The 16,630-nt window shown below is 37.0% G+C and overlaps 1 protein-coding gene across 3 annotated transcripts in view; it reads right to left on the reverse strand.

Moving 5' to 3' along the window:
* Nucleotides 1-16,630, reverse strand: part of EML4 (EMAP like 4) — a 163,527-nt gene that overhangs the window by 41,675 nt on the left and 105,222 nt on the right. For all 3 annotated transcript variants that reach the window (XM_050754786.1, XM_050754788.1, XM_050754787.1), the window contains 4 exons: nt 6,352-6,475; nt 4,355-4,504; nt 2,611-2,680; nt 973-1,083 (listed from right to left, as the gene is read on the reverse strand). In XM_050754786.1, the coding sequence (XP_050610743.1) occupies nt 973-1,083; nt 2,611-2,680; nt 4,355-4,504; nt 6,352-6,475 (455 nt within the window). The remainder of the gene's footprint in view (nt 1-972; nt 1,084-2,610; nt 2,681-4,354; nt 4,505-6,351; nt 6,476-16,630) is intronic.

Genomic DNA, 16,630 nt, shown 5'->3' on the forward strand with positions numbered 1-16,630 from the left:
TATCAACAACTGGACGACAGTACCTGCTGTAGAGATTTATGGGAGACAATAAAGTAGCAAAAGTATTTCCTTTATGACCTCTTATCTCCTTTTCTAAATGTCTTTCTCCCAATTCCTGACTTGTTAGACCCTTGACATTCAGTGCCTTCAAGCTAGCAAAGTTCCTAAATTCACTAAAATTTATCTTTCTGCTCTGAAAGTGTCCTTTCCTCCGTGTCCCACAGAACTCCCATAATCCAGAATATAGTTGCCAACGCCTAAGAACTGAAGAGATAAAAATAAGTGTTTTTATTTATCTTTGAAATTAAAAAAGTATATATCCTAAAATACAGAAGGTTACCTGTATACTTTATAATCACAATGACATACAATTCAAGAAAAAACCAGAATGTTTAAATGAGTAAGATCTTGTCTTATTTTACCCTTGGAATAAAGCCTCAACACTTAGAAGAGACCGCTAGGGAAAATTTTAAACCCATGTTGTCATCAATTCAAAACCAAGATAATTCATGACTTTAGGAAATACAAAGGTTTGATTGTTTCTGCTGCTCAAATATGACGTTAAGAAAAGCCAATATTTGCACAGAATTGGCCCAGTTTCCTGTGAATTTTTAAAATAAAATAGATCTTTTCTATGATTCAAGGTAAGGCAAAAATACATCCTATTGCTTGTCTAAAATTGTACTTTGCTTTGTATATATTCCTCTAACCACTTCCTGCTACTACACGGGAGCTCTACTTCAAGGCAGCATAATTAAAGTAAAATATCTTGCATCCTAACTAAATCAAAGTACTTTAGCACTCAAGTTGAAATGCTAGCCATTTAGCAATAGGTAATATGTTAGCAATAGCTAGCAGCTCATTTTTCAATTCAGGATTATCGTTTTATGGACACATAAACACACAACTGAGCTTAACTTCTTTCCTGCTTTTTTGTTCAGCTTGCTTACTTCTCTAAAAATTGTCACTTACTGCTTTTGAAAAATCCAGGCATCCTACTCCACGCTCAAAAGTGCCAAGTCCAATAATCTGCAGTGTGGACAGAGTAACAGAATCCCACACTCTGACGTGGGGTTGTAGAGGCTGCAAAAACACAAGATAGCAGGGCTAACTGGACAGGTGGATGCAAATAAATACCAATAGCACACAGAACTAATGCCATTTAAAAAAGTAATAGGGATGGATAAGCTTCTACTAAAAAATTACTAGACTTAGACATGCCCCCAAATAAATCTTAAGTAGGTATTTTCTTATACTGTGAAAATAACAATAGCAGCAAAAAACTTGTGTATTTACTATGTTATATATACTATTCTAAGTATGACACATATTAATTCATTTAATCCTATGAGCTATAGGTACACTATTATAATTATCATTTCACAGATGAGGAAATTGGAATACAGAGATTTAAATAACTTGCCCAAAGTGATACCGCTATTAAAAGGTTGAGTCAGCCAGGCGCAGTGGCCCACCACACCTGTAATCCCAGCACTTTGGGAGGCTGAGGCGGGTGGATCACGAGGTCAGGAGATCAGGACCAACCTGGCTAACACAGTGAAACCCTGTCTCTATTAAAAATACAAAAAATTAGCCAGGCATGGTAGCACACGCCTGTAGCCCCAGCTGCTCAGGAGGCTGAGGCAGGTGAATCGCTTGAACCTGGGACACGGAGGTTACAGTGAGCCAAGATCGTGCCACTGCACTCCAGCCTGGGAGACAGAGTGTGACTCCATCTCAAAAAAAGAAAGAAAAAAAAAGGTGGAGTCAGGATTCTAATTCTAGGCAAATTTGCTCTGGATACTTTGCTTTTAGCATTACTAATCTTCATTCCTGAGAAAATAACACTTTTTAATCAATGTCCAATAAACTACTAAACAGCCCTTAAACAGCATTTGCAACTGGAAGGGGTCTTAGAAGTTATCCAGTAGAAACCTTCCACTCCTCTGAAGCCTGAGAACGTCATGAGTATAGTCATACATACGTTACTCAGTCACCATTAATATTCACTGTTGATCCTTAGAAATAAGGTATTTGTTATACAAACCAACTGAATAATATCAAACAGTAACTGAAACTCTAAGTCGTATCAGTTCTAGTCACATATAAAATCAAGAGTTAGCTGGGCATGGTGGCACACACCTGTAGTCCAGCTACTCACTCAAGAGGCCAAGGCTGGAGGATCCCTTGAGCCCAGGAGCTTGAGCCCAGCCTGGGCAACAAAGTGAGATTCCACCCCTATAAATAAATAAATAATTAAGTAAATAAGGATCAACAGGTCCATCAACTAAGGGAAACTGCAGTATCTTCTGGCAGACACTGGTAAGTTATTTTATATAAAGAAAAATGTAATGAGCATATCAGTTTTCCCATTTTTATAGTAAATAGTTTAAGGGAGAACACTTATTTTTTAGAAACAAAATTTATTAGTATGACTCTGTCTTTTAAAGTGTTCTTATACACTAATGTTTTTTCCATGCTTATACTAGAAATTCCTCAGTACTTAAATTTCAAAAGAATAAAACAAATGAGTTGTGGTTAAAATTACAATAGATTCCACTCTAACAGCAATGTCTTTAGGTACAGAATGCATAACGCTATGCCACTCACCCTTCCATCTTTATCCACGCCAGCTATCTGTCCAGTTGCAATCCTAATTTTGTCAGGATGTATAGCAAGGCTAAAAAGCAGTATTAAGAATGATTTTAAACACAGGAAACATGAAACAGCAGAATACCTTTGTATCAACATTTTTCAAATAAGCAGTTTTTAATCATTAAAAGAACACATTTATCTGTTTTCTTTAGCAAATCAAACTAATATCAAATATCTGAAGATTTCTGAATTTTCAGCTGTACTTTTTATTTGTGAAGCTGCACAGATGAATGAAACATTAAGTTCAAAGAAAATATTTATTTACAACTGTGGCATGCTAATGAACTGTTTTCATTTGTTCAAGTTCCTTTTTAGTCCATGCACATAGGCATACAAATCACATGACTTTATTATAGTGAAGACGCAATATTGTGCTGTGTAATTTTAATCTATTAAAGTTACAAGCATTTTTTCCTTTTGCTACATAATCCTCATACATGCTGACTTGACAGCTCTTCCATCTTTTAGGCCATTTCTTACTTTTCAACAAAACAGCAATGAGCATCTTCACACATAGTGCCTTCAACCTTTTAATTAGTTCTTAGTGCTAAATTCTTGTAAGTCAAACTGAGGCAAGGAATTTTTAAATAGAAATGGGAAGTAGTGTAGCATATGTACCTAAATTACTCACAGTACGTATACAAGTGACTAGCAAAATTTTGAAAAAGACATCCTTATGTCCGTATCTAGACTCTTTCAACAATGGTTGAACACTGTGAACATTCTCTTGTTCTTAAATATTTGTACTTAAGAATGCATCAGAGGAATATTTACATATTAATACATAAAGTGCTTCCTCATTCTTTACAGCTTAAATGGTGGCCTATAGGTAGGTATACCACAACCTCACCAGTAAGTCCCCAACTGAAAAATACTTAGGCTGTTTCTAATCTTTATCACAAACAATGCTGCAGTAAATAGTTTTGTACATACATTATTCTGTGAGTGTAAAAGGCAATATTTTAATCAACTCCAAAAGTTCAATATCTATGTAATATTCTAATAGTCATCTATTAATTTTTTTCTAGATAAAGATACAGGTGTCAGAATAGTATAGACATAAAAGCTTTTAAATGTTAGAAAACATCCAGTCAGTCCTTGGATCTAAGGGGGGAAAAGGGTAGTAAATTTAAAAAGTTGGAAAATATTAATAAGCAGTAAATAAATGCATTTAACTAAAAGGTAACAAAATAATTTAAAAGAATGCCTAAGCATTTAAAAGGAATTCTCACATTTGTAGTTTGACATCCTATGGCATACTTATGATCCTTATTCAGCTATGATTTCTTTCTTTCCAAAAGAATAAAGCTGCAAGTCTAAAATTGATCTACATAGGACAAATCCTCAATAAATATTAAGTAACCAATAATCACTTTCAGAAACCTGAAAATGTCCAGTCTGTCCTATATACATTTCATACTACAGACCAGAGAAGAGAAGGACTGTAAGACATCTGAGAAAGCAGAAGAGGTTCCAATCATGATTTATGGAGGATGTGTTTTGTTGCTGCTGATACCACACCACCATTTTGGAGGTCTAAAGTCTTTTTTTCTTTTTAAAATATATTCAACAGATGACCCATAACATTTTTACATTCTGAGCTTTCCACAAGAAATCACTTTCAACAAAACCCAAATTTAAAAAATACAAAATGAGGGTTTGAAAGAACAAAAATCAACCAATGTTAAATGATACCAACCATTTCACACAGTCTGTATGACCCAGATAGTGTCGTTGAGTTCTCTCCTCATAATTAAATAGTACTACCACTGATGCAATGAAATAAACTATTTCCCCGGTCGGAAGAAGGTAAACATTAGCTCTACAGTCCTTTCCTCGATAACCATATCTTAATAGAAAAAGAGTCAAGGTTTTAAATAAACACAGTTTTCAAGGTGTTAACAGATTTTTCATGTATACTTATAGAATTAGGAAGGTACCATGAAGAAAACTGAACTAGAACTAGAAAACTCATGTCCTGGATGGGCAGAGTGACTCACACCTGTAATCCTAGCCCTTCAGGAGGCCAAGGTGGGAGGATCACTTCAGCTCAGGAGTTTCTGAGACTAGTGTGGGCAATAGTGAGACCCCGTCTGGACAGAAAATAAAAAAAAAATTAGCCAGGTATGGTGGCCCATGCCTGTAGTCCCAGCTACTTGGGAGGCTAAAGTGGGAGAATCACTTGAGCCCAGGAGGTCAGGTCAAGGCTGCAGTGAGCAAGATCGTGCCACTGCACTCCAGCCTGGGCCACAGAGACACTGTCGCCACCCACCCCCACCACCTGCCCAAGAAAAGGAAAACTCATATCCTGCCATTAGCCCTAGTGCAACCTAACTCTTTTAATATGTTTAAATCTTAGCTTCCTCATTTACCAGACAAATATATATTAAGAGCATAAAGGTGAATATTCAGTTCTGAACAAAAAAATGTAGGGCCTGTCTCTGGAGCTTATCCTCTGGCAAAGAAAACAAATAATCACCAAATATAAAACTACAAATTATGGGAAAAAAACAAAAAACGGACTGCTAGGAGAAAGCCTAAATGGAAGACCTAATTTAGGTAGAGAGAAAAAGAGAGAGAAGGGAGGGACCAAAAGAAGGCCTATCTGGAAAAGGGATATTTATGCTGGACCTACATGATAAATAAGGAATAGCCAGGAACAGTTTGGTAAGCAGAATGTTTGTTAAAAATATGTTGTACAGAATTAAAGGATTGGTGAGTGTGTCCAAGCTGATACCGGCCTAAGGAGGGAATAATGCAAGGGATGTGGGAGGAAGTATAGGAGAATGGAGGCAGACAATGGAGTTCAAACTACTAGTTCTTTTTTGTTTCACTGAGTTTCTTGGAGGTTCTAAGAGAAGTGAAAATTTCTAGGTGAAATTAGGAAAACTCTCCTTTAACAGTTAGTCATTTAAAAAAAAGTCTGGCTGAAAAGTTAATTCTGAATTAGAATCAGCCTTGTTAATGTGAGGTTACAAAATGCTTAACTGATGTTTTCTTATTTAATTCCTACAGCAGCCCCTGTGAGGTATGGGTTATTAACCCCCTTTATAAGTAAAGAAAGTTAAGGTTCACAGGGAGTAAGTGGCAGGGCCAAAACTCAAACACTAGTCTTCCAATTCCAGTCTAGTGCCTTTTCTAGCATACCACAAGTACCTGCCACGATGTTCGCAAAATATTGTTTGTCCTTTCCAAAGATATAAACTTTGATGGTTTTAAATTGCTAACAGCAAAGAATTAGAGATAATATCTCCCTTTTTTGTTTGTTTTTTGAGACAGAGTCTTCCCCTGTCGCCCAGGCTGGAGTGCAATGGCCTGATATTGGCTCACTGCAACCTCCACCTCCCGGGTTTAAGTGATTCTCCTGCCTCAGCCTTCCGAGTAGCTGGGATTACAGGTGTGTGCCACCACGCCTGGCTAATTTTTTGTTTTCATCTTTAGTAGAGACAGGGTTTCACAAAGTTGGCCAGACTGGTAGTGAACTCCTGACCCTGTGATCCGCCTGCCTCAGCCTCCCAAAGTGCTGTGATTACCAGAGTGAGCCACCGCGCCTGGCCTGATGTTTCCTTTTATTTAAGTAGCTGTTACTTTTTTTTTTTTTTTTGTATAAAGACAATTTTGACAGAGAATAGGTTAAGTAATTTGTCAAACTAGAGACAAAGCAAATGAATTTGCTGTCATGGTAGAGAAGGATACGCCCACTCCAGTTTGAGCTTCTCAGAAGGCAGTTCTGTTCTGATGTCATCATAGTTGTCAACATCAGAAGGAATGAACATGGTAATTGGCCGACCGCGCATAAACATTTTAATATATTCTCCTTCTGTTGAAATACAAGACAAAAGTTAAATCATACATATTTTCTGTATAGTCATACAAAAGTGGATTATTAATGCGATACAATAAAAACAAGACAAAAATGACTACTTCAAAGTTTTAGCCTCATTATATACAATTGTTTTTGTTATATGATAGTCCTGTATCCATGGGGGATTGATTTTAGGAACACCTTCCTCAGATACCAAAATCCATGGATGCTCAATTTCCTGACACAAAATGGTATTTGCATATAACCTGTATATTTTAAATCATCTCTAGATTACTCATAATACGATGTGAATGCTACGTAAATAGTTGTTATACTGTATTGTTCAGAAAAGAATGACAACAGTCTGCATATATTCAGTATAATAGACAATCTTTTTCCCCAAATATTTTCCGCCCATGGTTGGCTGAATCTGTGGATGCAGAACCCATGGATACAGAGCGCCAACTACATTATACAGCATATAGAAAACAAAGTGATACTATAAAGTCCTAGTCCAAAACATCGTAGGGGGAAAAAAAAAACAATGGCCATCTCCTTAACTGAGAATAATTTTTTCAGAATTAAAATATAATTTATCTAAGTTGACACATTTCTACAAGAAGGCCAGGAAGGCTGAGTAGAAAAACACAAAAGAAAATTTTGTGACAACAGTTTTCCTAACACTTGAAAAGAAGAGTGAGATTATTTGAATAGACAACAACCATGTCTACCACACTACTGGATGAACCTACAGATGTTAAATGGCGTAAGTTTTTCTTATGCCAGGAAACAATCAACAATAAAAAGGCCACCTACAGGAGAAAATATTTGCAAGCCATATATCTAATAAAGGGTTAATCTCAAAAATATATAAGGAACTCAATAGTTAAATAACTGACTTTAAAATGGACTAAGGACATTTTTTCTTTTGTCTTTTCTCCAAAGACATAAAAACGGCCAACAGGTATATAAAAAACTGTTCAACATCACTAATCATCAGAGAAATGCAGATCACAATCACAATGAAATATTACCTTATACCAGTCGAATGGCTATTAATAATAATAATAATAATAATAATAATAAAAAGACAGCTAGGTGCAGTGGCTCATGCCTGTAATCTCAGCACTTTGGGAGGTCGAGATGGGCAGATCATGAGGTCAGGAGATCGAGACCATCCTGGCTAACACAGTGAAACCCCGTCTCCACTAAAAATACAAAACATTAGCTGGGTGTGGTGGCGGCCGGCCTGTAGTCCCAGCTACTCGGGAGGCTGAGGCAGGAGAATGGAGTGAAACGGGGAGGTGGAGCTTGCAGTGAGCTGAGACCATGCAACTGCACTCCAGCCTGGGAGACAGAGCGAGACTCTGTCTCAAAAAAAAAAAGGCATCAAGTATTGATGAGGACGTGGAGAAACTTGAACACTTGTACACTGCTGGTAGGAATGCAAAATGGTATAGTCACTATGGAAAGTAGGATGAAGGTTCCTCAAAAAGTTAAAAACACAACTACCACATGATGCTGCAATCCCACTACTGGGTATTTTTTAGAAGAATTGAAATCAGTATCTTGAAGATACATCAGTATTCTCAGGTTCACAGTAGCACTGTTCACAATAGCCAAGATGTGGAAACAACCTAAACTCAACTGAATAATGAAAATGTGGCTCATGTATACACACACACACACACACACACACACACACACACACACACACACACACACATATATATATATAAAATCTCGCAATAACAGAAAACAAAAACATGACCTCAAGATTTCAAATGTCATACTCCGAGATTTTCAAGACAGTGCTAAGAAACAGTTTTCTTATTGGCAGGATAGGTGTCTTGTATTTACATAAACCAATAGGTGTTTATAAGAACTGCAACAGTCTAAAACTAAAATGTTAAAAAACACAAGTCTAGAATCAAATCCATATTATACATTTTTTTTTTTTTTTTTTTTTTTTTTTTAAAGAGCGTTTCACTCTTGTTGCCCAGGCTAGAGTGCAATGGCGCCATCTTGGCTCACTGTAACATCTGCCTCCCGGGTTCAAGCAATTCTCCTGCCTCAGCCTCCCAAGTAGCTGGGATTATAGGCATGTGCCACCATGCCTGGCTTTTTTTTTTTTTGTATTTTTAGTAGAGACGGAGTGTCATCATGTTGGTCAGGCTGGTCTTGAACTCGTGACCTCAGGTGATCCGCCCGCCTCAGCCTCCCAAAGTGCTGGGATTACAGGCATGAACCACCGTGCCTGGGCAACATTACACATATTTTACAAAAGAAAATACTTCATGCAACTGATGGAATTTTTTCTTTTTTTCGAGACGGAGTCTCGTTCTGTCACCCAGGCCTGGAGTGCAGTCGCACGAGCTTGGCTCACTGCAAACTCTGCCACTGGGTTCAAGTGATTCTCCCCACTCAGCCTCCCAAGTAGCTGGGATTACAGGCACGCGCCACCACAATCGGCTCATTTTTGCACTTTTAGTAGACATGGGGTTTCACCACGTTGGCCAGATTGGTCTCAAACTTCTGACCTCAAGTGATCTGCGCCCCCTCGGCCTCCCAAAGTGCTGGGATTACTGGTGTGAGCCACCGTACCCAGCCACAATTGTTTCTTACTCCTTTGAAAACAAAAAACCAAAAAAACCCCACTTAACCCTGCCTCTAGCATCCCAGTGACCTCCATATAACAGGTTTAATAATATTGATGGTGATTGTGAAATGGTTACAGAAGGACCTAAAGGAGAGACAAAGACTTAGTACAGATACATGGGAAATGTCTAGCACTTGCCAACTTGTCTGGCATGATATGAAAATAGCATTAGAACCAGACTGAAAATGTGATCAACAACCAGAGGCTGATACAACCTTAGGATCTCTAGTAATGACTTAAACGACCTAAGGAGAAGAGTATGTAATAATGCAGTAGTTTATATAATGCAAACCATGAAGAGGAAGGAAAGATAAATTACTTCTTGAATATCTGCAAGTATTTTTTCAATCAGATTAAAAGGTTGTGCTTGGGCTGGGCATGGTGGTTCATGCCTGTAATCCCAGCACTTTGGAAGGCTAAAGCAGGCAGATCACAAGGTCAGGAGTTTGAGACTAGCCTGGCCAACATGGTAAAACCCCGTCTCTACTAAAAATACAAAAATTAGCCGGGTGTGGTGGCACATGTCTGTAATCCCAGCTACTCGGGAAGCTGAGGCAGGAGAATCACTTAAACCCAGGAGGCGGAGGTTGCAGTGAGCCGAGATCATGCTACTGCACTCCAGCCTGGAGACAGAGCGAGACTCCGTCTCAAAAGAAAAAAAAAAAAAAAAAAGGTTGTGCTTGTTATGGGTGAGAAGTTCAAGTTATTTTTATTGTTATTACTCAGTGTAGCTGGCCTCAGAGTTTGATCTAAGAACAGGCTAAGGCCTCCCACACTATGGTTTTAACACCACATGATGTATGTCTTCATTACTTCCGAATCTAAGAGTGGGCTCTGTTTCCTGATGATTTTTAGCACAGCTGAAATTTGATAAGAAAATGACCAGCTGTAAATATTCCCTACTTCTGCAGTCATCCTGATCTGTATATCCTTGTTCTTATTTGTATAGTTTACTCTTTTCAAGTGTCAACTTGTTATATAACTTTTCCTCTAGTTTTTAAGATTACAAACTTTTTGAAGGCAGATATCTCATCCTTTGGAATTTACTCCAGGATCTTTGATCAGAGATGTACATCATAAATGTGTTCTGAATAAAAAAGACATTTAATAGATGCTTCTATCACCACTTAGAAAGGAGCGTAGGTACAGCAAAGGGGGAGGGTTAGTCATAGTATCAAGGAAAAAAAAAAGTCTCCTTTTTGAACAGGCACAGCTGAGAACACCATATTGGTTATCAAATGTCAAGCAGCCTAAGAAACCAAGTAGAAAAGTAAAGGCATGATCTAGTGCTTCTAACTTTTCTGATATGATATAAAAATGGCAATGCATATTAGGATGACAATGCTTTCACTATCTATAAATTGGTCATATATGTTAGAGATCAAGTATATAACCTAAGCACTTCAGACAATTTCCGGCAATACATTATAGTGAAAACAGCATGAGCTTTGGAAAAGTCTATGACTTGAATCTTAGCTTCATGCTTTGTTAGCTGCAAGACTGGCTTCATTTTCTCAATACATAAAGTGGTAATACTACCTACTGCTTGGAATTATAAGTGATTAAATAAGATATCACACTGCAAAGCATAATATGAGGTTCTTGACAAACATTTATCCTTCTGCCCTTGAAAGGGATTTATGACCACTCTAAACACTGGTTAGCAATTGTTTATGATTTAGTACCCTATAGTATCTTTTCCTAAGCTTTAAAGTGACTGTCCACAGAACAGCAAGTATAAGTAAATAAACTAGAATTCTGCTGAGTCTATTATGTACACTTAAAAACAACACAAATTCATTTGCAGGAAATGAAACTGAGAGAAGTGGGAGAGTGCATGATGACTGAGGGTGGGGACACTGTATTCAAATACCCCATACTCCATCTCAGGGAGGGAGCAGCAAGGCCACTCCATGAAGAATGTGGGCCCAGTGTTACTAAGTCTTCTTATTTTTCAAAAGAAATAGAAAATCTATAATTTATTGTGAAATCTGCCAATTTAAAAATGTTCCCTCCTCTACCAAAAAAAGGGAGAACACCATATGAAAACATACCTGTGGCCTGCACACAACACCAGTTTGCAACCTCTTCTTTTAAGACACTCTTTACCTTGGGCATTAGGTAAAATACATAGATGAAGAAGACCCTCTTTTTTCCCCAGTCATTGTCAAATTCTCACTGCAAACTTTTTCCTGAGATTCTCAGGCTTCTTGATCTTACAATCATAAAACTTACAGTCAGTATGTATTATCCCAATGCTACTTTCTGCCTGTCTTCACTATAAACCACCACCAGGAAACTTAATAACGGATGGGCGATGGGACTGATCAAAGCACAATAGGAGATCAGTAACAAAATACAAAGTCTAGTGGTCCAGAAAAGGAAAGTGAGGAAAACTACCTGCCTCATGATAGTAAACACAGTATGGAGTATTCAATAATGAAGCTGATGCTAACTTAAATATAAACAGCCTCAACATTTTATCTCCAACCTTGGTATGGTGAAAATTTCTGGGACTGAGAGGGTGAGGAGAACACAAGCTTTGTGATACAGACCTTGGTTCGAATCTCAGCTTTAGCACTTACTAGCTTATGTTCAAACAAAATAAATATTCTTAAGTCAATCTGATCAGTGATAGAGTAGTTTAATTATTAAAGAAGAAATTCTGTAGGATATCATTCATGAAGGCTGTTGTTCATTTCCCGAGACACATATGTTGGGGCTGGATAAAATATTATAGCTCTCCTAGTCTAACCTCCTTTTACAGAAGGGGAAACCAAGGCTCAGAGAGATTAAATACATTTTTAGACTTTGGTCCAAAATTCTATTACTTATAACTCTGGAAACATTTTCACTCTAAAACTATGATCTAGACCTGCTCTGTCTAAAATTGCAGACACTGATTACTGAACACTTACCATGTGGCTAGTCTGAATTGAGATATGCTGGAAATATAAAATACAAACCAGATTTTGAAGACTTAATATGGAAAAAAAAGTAAAATATCTCACTAATAATTTTTGTATACTGATCACACATCAAAATGACAGTATTTTGGCTACACTGAGTTAAAAATTTGTTATTAAAATTTAATATTACATGTGTCTTTTTAAAAATTTGACTAGAAAAATTTGAATTACATATGTGTTATACATTGTATTTCCATTAGGCAGTGCTGTTCAGATACTGGTAAGGGCCTCAGGCTAGTCCAATTACAAGGTGGCAACACAGCTTCCTTTCAATCCAAATAGTACTAGCTTGAGCTCTGAATCCCAACAGCTGGAAATTAGGGAGGACAGTAGAAGAGGAAGATGTTTCTGCTCTACTATCTTTGGAAAGAGTGATTGTTAGGTAAAAATTTGAAATACTTGATGTTGCACTTTCCCTTCTGTGTCCTTCCCCCATTCCTCCTAATGCTTCCCCTTCAGTTTCCTTGGGTTTTGCTCTTCTGCTTTTGCATCTCCCTTAGGCCATCTGACACTCCAAGGTGTCCCAAATTGCAAAATGGTTATCATATTCCCTAATCAAAACTCCCATTCTTTTGAGACAGTTATCTCAGGTGTTCTGAGCAAAGCCATATTTTCAAAATGGTTTATACTCATGCATAAATAATTGGTTTTTAAAGTAATTTACATAAGATCCTTACAAAAACTTATTAATTGCTCACAAATTGTAGCAATGGAAAAGTTAAAAGTCAGGCAGAGTGGAGAAAGGAGATGGCACTGGACATACTCCATTCCAAGATCAGTTCCTCCAGTGATTTTTTTTTTAAGCTTGCTTTACTTCTGGTCTTTGAGATTTTTTAAAAAGAAAAAAAAGCCATTCAAAGGCAACAACAGAACTTCAGGGATTTGGACTATGATTATAATTATTTGTGTAATGGGTACTACCTGTAGAAAGCCTTCTGAACGTCTAGATTGCTTACAACTTAACACATCTTTCTCCCGAAAGTTTCCATTTTAGGAATCCATTTTTAATCTGTATTTTACAATCTTTAGAACTAAATAGGCTCCCCTAAACTGGAATTTGAGTTTTATATTTAACTAAAAGGTAGGAGAGTGTGATGCTACCTAATTTCTGCAAGCAGAAAATTAAAGAATCTTTACTCAATTTGAGCCTTTTCTGATACTATCAGGCTCTACTTCCCAAAACCACAGAGTTAAACAACAGAAGGATAGCCAAAATCCCAGAAATATTAACTATAATTTTATAGTAGAAAGTGACAAGGAACATTTTTGGAAGGCTAAAATATTTTCTTAAAAATGTTCTTGATGCAGACAAAAGATTCCAAGTCCCAGTTAACGATCCAGTTATTCTGTAGTTATAATTCAATATTTTAAAATATTTTAAAATTCCAATCAAACAATGGAATCTGTAAGGATGTTTGGATTTTGCCCCCTTTCAATGATCTAGCTATAAAAATAGTTAAATCATAAAATAGAGACCCAAATAAACCAAAAGGGAATTTAGAAGGATATAATCTAACTCTCTTATTTCATAGATTTAAAAAATGCCTAGCTCCAGTACTTGCTAAATATTAGTAGTTTTATTAGCAAACATAAAACTTGGGTCTGAAAAATATGACCAAGTACAAAATGCGATCTTAACTTTTTTCTTCTATAGGCAGAATTCTATTGACTGATAAAATTTCCTGAATTTTTAATTACATAGTGGGGTAAGGGATGCACAGTGTAAAAGATATGAACCTAACCTCTTAGGAGCTTAGATTGGTGACATAACCATGTCTTGTGCCTCTGTTAATCAACTCTTATACTAATTACAGTAGTAAGCCAACTTACAGTTACCCACCTTCTTGAACCTAAACCTCCTTTAATCAGGTTTCTCTTGATGTTTCTGATTGTCATAAAATTACTTGAAAATGAGTTTGCTTAAGCATTTTAGATTATTTGTACTGCTTGAAAAGGCTTTTTTTGGGAAAAGATGGAAAAGAAATCTATTTCAACAACATGAGACACATAAAACTGCTAAAAGACTCACTATACTGCCTAAAACTTTTCTGTAGGCAAAATATGGTTTTATTTTAAAAATTCCCCCAACTCACTCACTTATATCCTCAGGAAAAATTATTTAAAGCACTAAATAAATGAAAAACCTTTTTATTTTATATGAATATACTAAGTTGCACTTAATTTTTTAAAAATAAGAAATTTGAAAAGGAAATTTCAAATGTCAAACTATTTATCACCCTGGCTCTGTTTTCTCAATTAACTATAGCAGAGAGGGAATCAGGAGGCCTCAGCAGAACATTAAAAACCTGTATATAAAAATTCTGATTAAATAGGATTAATGAGAAGCTTCAACTATAATGTTATTTCTTAAAGGAAAAAATGAAACAAATGAAAAAAAACCCCTGAATCAAATAAAGCAAAATGTGAAGATCTGATAAATCTGGGTGGTCAGCATATGGGGTGCTCACTGTATTATTTGAATATATTTTTAGAAACATTAAAATAGTTCACCAAAGTTTAAAAAGCATTATTGAAGGAAAACAATAGAATATTTTTGGTGAAACTGTTCTTTGGAGAACCAGTTGTGAGTGCAGTTCAGGGACGTGGCACGTAATTTACTACACCTTTCCTTGCAATCTTGGTATATGCCACTGATTAACTGCAACTCTTTCTGGCTACAGCTAATCACAAATTTTAGAATTCTTTTCAAAGTGCTTCCAGAAAACAATAACAATTACTAGAGTTAGAAATACAATATAGAATATAATTGCCATTTTTGGACAAGATATTTTTTTTTTTTTTTGAGATGGAGTCTCGCTCTATTGCCTAGGCTGGAGTGCAGTGGTGCTATCTCAGCTCACTGCAAACTCCGCCTCTCAGGTTCAAGAGATTCTCCTGCCTCAGCTTCCTAAGTAGCTGGGGACAACAGACAGGTGCCACCGCCTGGTTAATTTTTGTATTTTTGTAGAGATGGGCTTTTGCCATGTTGGCCAGGCTGGTCTAAACTCCTGACCTCAGGTGATCTGCCCACCTTGGCCTCCTAAAGTGCTGGGATTACAGACATGAGCCACTGTGCCTGGCCTGGACAGCACAGATTTCTAACTATGATATTTCACTCAGTTAACTGGCATGCTTGAAGACTGAAAATTTTTGGTTAATTATATTTTCTAGTTTAGAGTTTTTTAAAAAGTATGTGTATAGCAAAAATATACATAATTTGAATGAAGACTTTAGCCACAATAAATATGTATAAGATTAGAACGTTCTCTAATGAAGTATTCATATACTTGATGTCCAGAGGAGAGAGTTGGGGCTTTTTTCTTTGCTGAAAATAAGGAAAGAGGATGTCAAGAACATGTTCTTAGAAGTTGGGATAGTTTCTATTTTAAAAAATGGGACAGTCTTCAAACATATTTTAATCCAGAAGACTGCTACTAACCACAACACTATGAAATCAGATCTTTGCTTTATACAGCTTAAAAAAAAAAATCTCCAACAGAGGAAAGGTCCCCTTTTTTTGGTATCCTTTTAAAATACAGATGGCGAGACCAACAGCCTGGCAGGCCTGCTGCCCTTGGCAGCGTCTTCTCTACGCTCTTAAATAAAATAAATAAAAATACAGAGAATACTTGGACAAACCCCAGATGCAGGGATCCAAATTATGTTTATACAGGTTATTAAAAGGGACAGTATGTAAATTTTAGAACTAGCCAGGCACAGTGGCCATACCCATAATCCTAGCACTTTGGGAGGCTGAAGCGGGTGGATCACTTGAGCTCAGGAGTTCAAGAACAGCCTGGGCAAGATGGTGAAACCCTGTCTCTACAAAAAATACAAAACTAGTTGGGCACAGCGGCACATTCCTGTAGTCCCAGCTACTCTGGGGGCTGAGATGGGAGGACCAACTGAGCCCGGGAGGTCAAGGCTGCAGTGAGCTGTGATCATTCCACAGCACTCCAGCCTGGGCAACAGAGTGAGACTCTACCTCAAAAATAAAAAAGAAAACAAATAAGTTTTTGAATTAAGTATGGTCTCCATTGGAAATGCACTGGTTTTCTGTCCTTTCTGCTTATCCACACTCAACAAACTTCTTCCTAAATTCTGGAATTGCCAAATTTGGGATACCATCTTGGTAAAAAGGAAAGAATCTGTCTGTAGTTCAATGAAAGGCTTTTGATTTTTTTGGTTTGTTTCAAATTGCACACTCTCTGAGTAAGTGACAATATACACCCTCTCAATGGGTGACACAATAAACAGTGTCAGTTGGACATTGCTATCATATATCTTTATTGATAAATTTTAGCTATTCTTTCAGATACAGTGCTCAGTTTGCACAGGTGTGAACAGGTTTTAGGACTAAACAGGCCTGGAGCCAACAGGTCAGAAAACATAATGCAAGGCTCTGAACAAAAGCACCTCCATTCAAGCCATCCTCCCACCTCAGCCTCCCAAGTAGCTGGGACTACAGATGTGTGCCACTATGCCTGATTAATTTTTGTATTTTTGGTAGAGATGGGGTTTTGCCATGTTGCCCAGGCTAAT

Source organism: Macaca thibetana, chromosome 13 (genome assembly GCF_024542745.1).
Source record: "Macaca thibetana thibetana isolate TM-01 chromosome 13, ASM2454274v1, whole genome shotgun sequence".
Classification (NCBI taxonomy): domain Eukaryota; kingdom Metazoa; phylum Chordata; class Mammalia; order Primates; family Cercopithecidae; genus Macaca; species Macaca thibetana.